Genomic DNA, 6,387 nt, shown 5'->3' with positions numbered 1-6,387 from the left:
CCCCCTCTAAAGGCCTGCGTCAGGGCTCCTAAAACATTCCAACATCTCGTGGTGTGGCTCTCCATACCGCTTATCATAACACAGAAAGGTTAAAATGAATATTGGGGGATCCCTTATATTATACAAACCCCAATTCCAGTAAAGTTAGGACATTGTATAAAACAAAAAAATAAAAACAAAAACAGACCTGAAAATCCTTGTTGAACGATATGCAATTAAAAACACTATAATGACAAGATATGCAATGTTTAAACTGATAAAATCTATTGTCTCTTGCAAACATTCACTCATTTTGAATTTGATACCTGCAACATGTTCCAAAAGAGCTGGGACAGGGCCATCTTGTGGTAAATCACCTTTCCTTTTAACAACACTCAATAAGCGTTTGGAAACTAAATACACTAATTGTTGAAGCTTTATAGATAGAATTCTACAGTATATATAATGTATATAATGGATTTCTACAATCAATCCAAGGATGTCTGTGCATGATAAATATAACTGACAATAAAAAATTAAATAAAAAAAATTCAAATTCAAATTCAAATTTTATTAGTCACATACAGAGTCATACACAGTACGAAATGTAGTGAAATGCTTATACGACTACCATTGACCCTTTAAAGAGAAGTAAACTTTACAAATAAGAAATAAATATGAATAAATAATAAAATTCAAAATTAAATAGAAAAAATTAAATTAAACTAGGAAAAATAGAACTAAAAATAAAAATAGAAATGTGCTAGGAAAAATAGAACTAAAAATAAAAATAGAAATATGATGTACATAAAAATCTGTACAAATTGAAATATACTGAAACAAGTAAAACAAGTAAAAAAAACACAAGTAACGAAAACCAAAAAAGAAAGAACTTTTTTTAATGTGCAAAACTGCCAAAAAAAAATATCTTTTTTTTCTGAAGATTGACGCACATTTTTTTTTTTTTTTTTTTTTACATCTTTGTAAACAGCATTTGTATTTTTGGACAGTTATATAATACTTTCAGAATATCTTCCAGGGTCATTTTTTAAGACAAAAACACTGTTGTTTACTCTCTCTTTGTTTACATTCAGGAATATAAAATGAGAAGCAATTATATCAAAACTGAAATGTATTATAAATATCAGAAAATCATCAAGCGGAAACATAAACATAAATAAGATAACGGTGCACCGTTCAGGCTGTAGTGCGCATGCGCATGAGCCTCTCCCTTCTCACCGCGCTGTAACAAGAACAAAGGAACCGACACATTCCTCTGATCTGGACATCAATCACTCCTGTGTGTCCGCTGTTCAGTGGTTTCTATGGTAACACCTGATAACCGTTAAGATGATGAAGACGGTGTGTGTGGTGTGTGTGTTCCTCACACTCGGGTGTGTCGGACCCGCTTCAGGAGGTGAGTTTATACAAACCGAAATGTAACTTTATAAAGATTTATAACTGAGTACAAAGTTACAGAAACTACAGAACAGCACTCAGTGTGTGTGTGTGTGTGTGTGTGTGATTATTAATAATCAGCTCATATTATCATTTACGGTGTAAGTTATAAAAACAGCGCAGGGAGCGCGCATTTAGAGCAAGGCTCGCGCCCGAGGGGATGCGCGCGCGCCACTGAGACTCTACAGAGTGTAAAAGTGACATCGTGACTGTTTTTAATCTCTGAAATGGAAAAGACGGAGATTTTCACACGCACTGAAAACTAAACTTATCATAACGTGTTGTGTTGTTTTATTTTAATCACTTTACAACCCAGGATTTATTTATGATATTTTATATATGTAATAGTTTTATTTGGTATTATTTAATACAATATTTAATTATTTTTATTTTATAAAAATGGACAACTATTATTATTATTATTATTATTATTATTATTATACTGTATCTGAAGAGTTTCTATTATCACACATGTGGTTTTGCTGCACTTTACTGACGAGACATTTTTTAAAAGACATATGAGACTGAGTCTCTCCAGGACTGACGTGTTTCCCGACCACAGGGAAAGTCTGTGCATTAACACTGTTCTCCTTATATTTTATAATATTGAATTATCAGAGTTGTATCCTTCTAAGTATGTTCATTATAGCAAGGGAAACACATCCTGATGGATAGAATTGTCACCGTCAGATACTGTTTCCCCACTGCTGCAGTTACTGAGGCTCTCTGAGTTTCATCATTCTAACACCAAGTATGTTCATAAGTCCATGTTCTAAGTAAGTAGTATAGCGGGGCAGGTTAGCCAAACGATCGTTCAGTTTGTGGTACAAGCACCAAATCTGGCATGAATGTAGCTTAAGAGTCTCCTCTTTCAGAAAAGCCCATTAGCCACCCAAAAAATTCAGAATGTTGGCCATTTTTCAAGATGTCCACCATTTTAGATGTGTCAGTGTTGAGTAATTCAAAATATCAATGTAAATTTACTGTTAGAAACAGTAAGTACAGCTTCAGAAATCATGCCTAAATATAATCATAATAATATCACAGTAAATAAAAACTTTTAACTAAAAAATAAAAGTAAAGTTGTTTTAGAGGAGTTATTATAGAATTAGCCACCAAAAGTTCCATATCCATAACTAGAATGTGTTTGATTATGTTAGATATATGACAGTGACATCCTCAGGGAGAGCCGAGTCGTACCTGTCTGCACCCAGTGTCACTCGGACCAGACAAGTGCATCAAGTGACAACCTGCTGTCTGAATATGCTTTAGAGAGAACCATATGATTATTACATCAGGGACAAACTAAGCAAAATCAGACTGCTCTGGGTTTAGAAGATTGATGTGAGAAACCGTGAAAAGAAAACCCACAATTCCAATTATCGGAAATTGTCTTAATAATGGAAGTTGTTACACTTTCATCAATATAGTCCTTTAAAAAGTAAGATTTCAACTTGTATTGTGAATCTCTGGCAGGATTAATTCCCTATTTTTTGGCAATAACAATGTTAACTACTGTATGCTCGGTGGCTTCCAATTCACCTCAGAGACATGGTAGAGAACTGGCTCAAGAATTCAAAGAAGGGAAGTTTGTCATTCAAAACGTATCTTGACTTCTCTGGTTTGGCCAATGACTAAGCTCATGAGCTGGCGAATGCAGTTGTGAAGGGTAACGGTGGTGCAATTGGCTTAACAGAAGGTCCATCTGCATTAAGGTGATGGATGATATCTGGTAATGAAAACTCCACTCGTTAAAAATCTCAATTGGCAAATTTTTTGGAGTCAAATGTTTTACCTACAGATAAGATAATTAGCATTTCATGTGCGTGATATTAAGTAACTAGGGTATAAAATCACATCTATCTGAATAAACCCAAACTGAGTATAAAAGGAATCAGCACTGGTACTGGTCAATATTTTTTTAAATAAAATAAAAATCTAAAATCAAAATGTATCAATGAAAATGATTCCATTCATAAAATATCATAAATAAGTCATGGGTAGTATGTAGAGTGATTAATATATATATATATTCTCTATCTCCACTTTTCCTCCAGACATTTCTGCAGCAAAGATATGTGGATACAAAGAAACGAATCTAAACACAATGCCTTTTATTAAAATTTTCAAGGAAAAACATCAGCTTTTATCCGATAATGTCCGCTGTAGTGTGTTTGTTCCTGACAGTCTGGATTAGTGCAAGTGTAAAATATTGTATATTATTTTGCACATAAATCTAATTTTAGGGTGAATATTTCTAAAACCCGTAACTTCAGAAAATTCTAATCTTACTTGTTGTGTCACTTTTTTCCTACCATTGATTCAGTCATGCGGAAGCCATGTTGTGTCAATCCACGCTATATATATTTTTATTAGTTAATATTGTACACATACTTCAATTCAACAATTGCCATGTTAATTGTTACTTCAGTCAAACTGATCATCTGGTGATGATGATGATTGTGGTTTGTTGCAGATACAATCAGCTGTGCTATGCACTCTCCTGGTAGTTTGCACAAGTAAAGAAAAGTAACATTTCCAAAGCTCATGCAATATACAGTATTAATAAATGTTTAATTTTGTTTCTTTTAAGCAATATACAACAAACATATATTATTTAATTTTTTTTTTTTTTTTAATTTGTCCTCCAGGTGAGCACTCTCTGTTTTACACCTACACGGCTCTCTCTAAACCTCTGGATCTTCCTGGAGTCTATGACTTCACTGCACTGGGAATGCTGGATGATCGAGAACTTGACTACTATGACAGCCAGACTCAGGTTAAGGTTCCTAAACAGGACTGGATGAGAGAGAAGATGCCAGCGGATTACTGGGAGAAAGGAATTCAGTCCCGCAGGAGTAAAGAGCAGTGGTTTAAGGTCAACATAGACATCCTGATTGATCGAATGGGACACAATAAGACTGGTTAGTAAATTTTTGTTGTATTTCATTAATTAAAACTTTGTAATAATTATTATTATTAAATGTCTTCACTGCACATTTCAGACCTTCATGTCCTTCAGTGGAGACATGGCTGTGTAATTAATGAAGACTCAGATGGAAGTATCAAATTTCTCAGAGGAGTTGATGAGTACGGCTACGATGGTGCTGATTTCCTCTCCTTCGATGTGGTAAACTCGAGGTGGATTGCTCTAGTCCCGGCTGCTGAGCCGACCAAAAGGAAATGGGATGAAGTGGCCATCCTTAACCAGTACACCAAGGGCTACCTGGAGAAAGAGTGTGTGGACTGGCTCTCCAAGTTCATCAACTATGGAAAAGAAGAGCTTAGGAAGCATTGTGAGTAACTAAAGGGTATTAAAAGAATCACTATCTTTCATGATTTACATTTTTCTAAAATAAGAAGTAAAATATTATAAAAGTTGTTCTTGTTTTCAGCTCCACCAGATGTGTTTGCAAAGAAATCAGTGATTCACCCCAGCAAGGTGACACTGACCTGCATGGCCACGGGGTTCTATCATAAAGATGTGGAGATGAATATAAGAAAGTTAAGAATATTGATACCTGAACATCTGGTAACATCATCAGGAATCAGACCCAATGGTGATGGCACCTACCAGCTGAGGAAGAGTGTGGAGATCACAGAGGAGGAGAAAGATCTTTATGATTGTTATGTGTCTCACAGCACCTTTAAAGAACCAATAATTGCACAATTGAGTAAGTATAATATCTTGTTTGCAGGGACCTCATTTCTACTATTACCTGCTTACAGTGTGCACTAATGCTGTAGTATGTGGGGTTGTTGCTCGATCTAGGCATTTCCTGGCCCTTCATTGATTTGTTTTTTCTGTTAAAGAAAACACCCAACACACCCCACATCCGAGTGATCCTGGCCTGAGTGGTACAATACATCTGAGCGATCGTGGCCTCTTCTGTGTGGTATCATCGGAGCAGTGATCAGAGTTTTGGTGACACTGGGGTGGTTGGATGTGTTGTCTTTTACTTAAAAATAAAACAAGACAGTGTGTAGAGCCACATCATCACCATGTTCTATACCCTCAATTACTTGGGTACAAGCAACTCTTAGTTAAAGTTCACATCAAACATCAGAGAAAAAAAACATGATCTCTCTGACTCGAACATGGTGTGGTTGTTACCACATCTGCTTATTTAAGCCTTTCAGAAACTGTTAGAAACTTCTGGTGAGCTTTTCACACACACACACACACACACACACACACACACTGTAAAAAATAATCATGAGGCTTGTAATTTTCATTAAAAAATTGATGTAGTCATTAAAAATAATGTGAATATTTTATTTTTTAAAAAAGGTTTTCTGTGTTTTTTATAATATATTGAGAACATTTCACTAATAAAATTAAGAAATAAATTTTACCTATTTTATTTTTAAGGAAATTAGTGCAATTCTTAGGCTTAATTTGAGGAACCTTTTAGTCAAAAGATTTAAGGAAAAAAGGCTTCTTATTTATTTTAAGAGAATTAGAATTTATTTTTAAGAGTGAGCCATTAGCATGCTTGAGTTTGTTGTAGCGTCTCCACACTTTACTGAAACAGGTTTAGGGGAGTTAGTGTTTAACCTAGTTAGTGTTTTACAATCTTATAAAGATATGATGGCCATGGCATGGCCGTGAAATGGTTCATGGCTAGAAATGATTTACTGTACAAGTTCCCTTAGGTTTTAGTACAGAATGTGACTATTCCCACAAAAAAAAGATGTTAGCATATAATGCTAAACAGTTGATTTCAATGCCATATAAATTGTCAGTTACAAATTGTTTTACAGATCTTAAAACTGCTGTAAATGTTATATAGACTATTTTACACAGTGTTTAATATTTAGTGAAACATGAAATAAAAGCATGTTTAACACCAAATGCATTATGTATTCATTTCATTATGTTTTTTTATGTTATTAAGTAATGTTACTTAATACATTTGAGAGCCTTTTGTTGTATCTGCTTAAACTAAA

The 6,387-nt window shown here is 34.4% G+C and overlaps 1 protein-coding gene across 1 annotated transcript; it reads left to right on the top strand.

Moving 5' to 3' along the window:
- Positions 1–1,213: 1,213 nt before the first annotated feature.
- LOC128506911 (major histocompatibility complex class I-related gene protein-like) lies at positions 1,214–6,109 on the top strand. Its single transcript, XM_053477533.1, has 5 exons — positions 1,214–1,396; positions 4,089–4,361; positions 4,443–4,733; positions 4,833–5,111; positions 5,251–6,109. The coding sequence occupies exons 1-5, from the start codon at positions 1,330–1,332 to the stop codon at positions 5,349–5,351; spliced, it is 1,011 nt and encodes a 336-aa protein (XP_053333508.1). The 5' UTR covers positions 1,214–1,329; the 3' UTR covers positions 5,352–6,109.
- Positions 6,110–6,387: the final 278 nt, after the last annotated feature.

This window comes from Clarias gariepinus, chromosome 2, assembly GCF_024256425.1.
Source record: "Clarias gariepinus isolate MV-2021 ecotype Netherlands chromosome 2, CGAR_prim_01v2, whole genome shotgun sequence".
NCBI classification, from domain to species: domain Eukaryota; kingdom Metazoa; phylum Chordata; class Actinopteri; order Siluriformes; family Clariidae; genus Clarias; species Clarias gariepinus.
The sequence above is the reverse complement of the archived record's forward strand: the minus strand, read 5'-3'. Positions and strand labels throughout refer to the sequence as shown.

Bases quoted from the DNA above. Each gene is read 5' to 3' on its own strand.
- LOC128506911 (XM_053477533.1), top strand. From the start codon at position 1,330: ATGATGAAGACGGTGTGTGTGGTGTGTGTGTTCCTCACACTCGGGTGT. The intron at 4,734-4,832 runs GTGAGTAACTAA...TCTTGTTTTCAG, and splicing joins AGAAGAGCTTAGGAAGCATT to CTCCACCAGATGTGTTTGCA. The intron at 5,112-5,250 runs GTAAGTATAATA...TTTCTGTTAAAG, and splicing joins ACCAATAATTGCACAATTGA to AAAACACCCAACACACCCCA.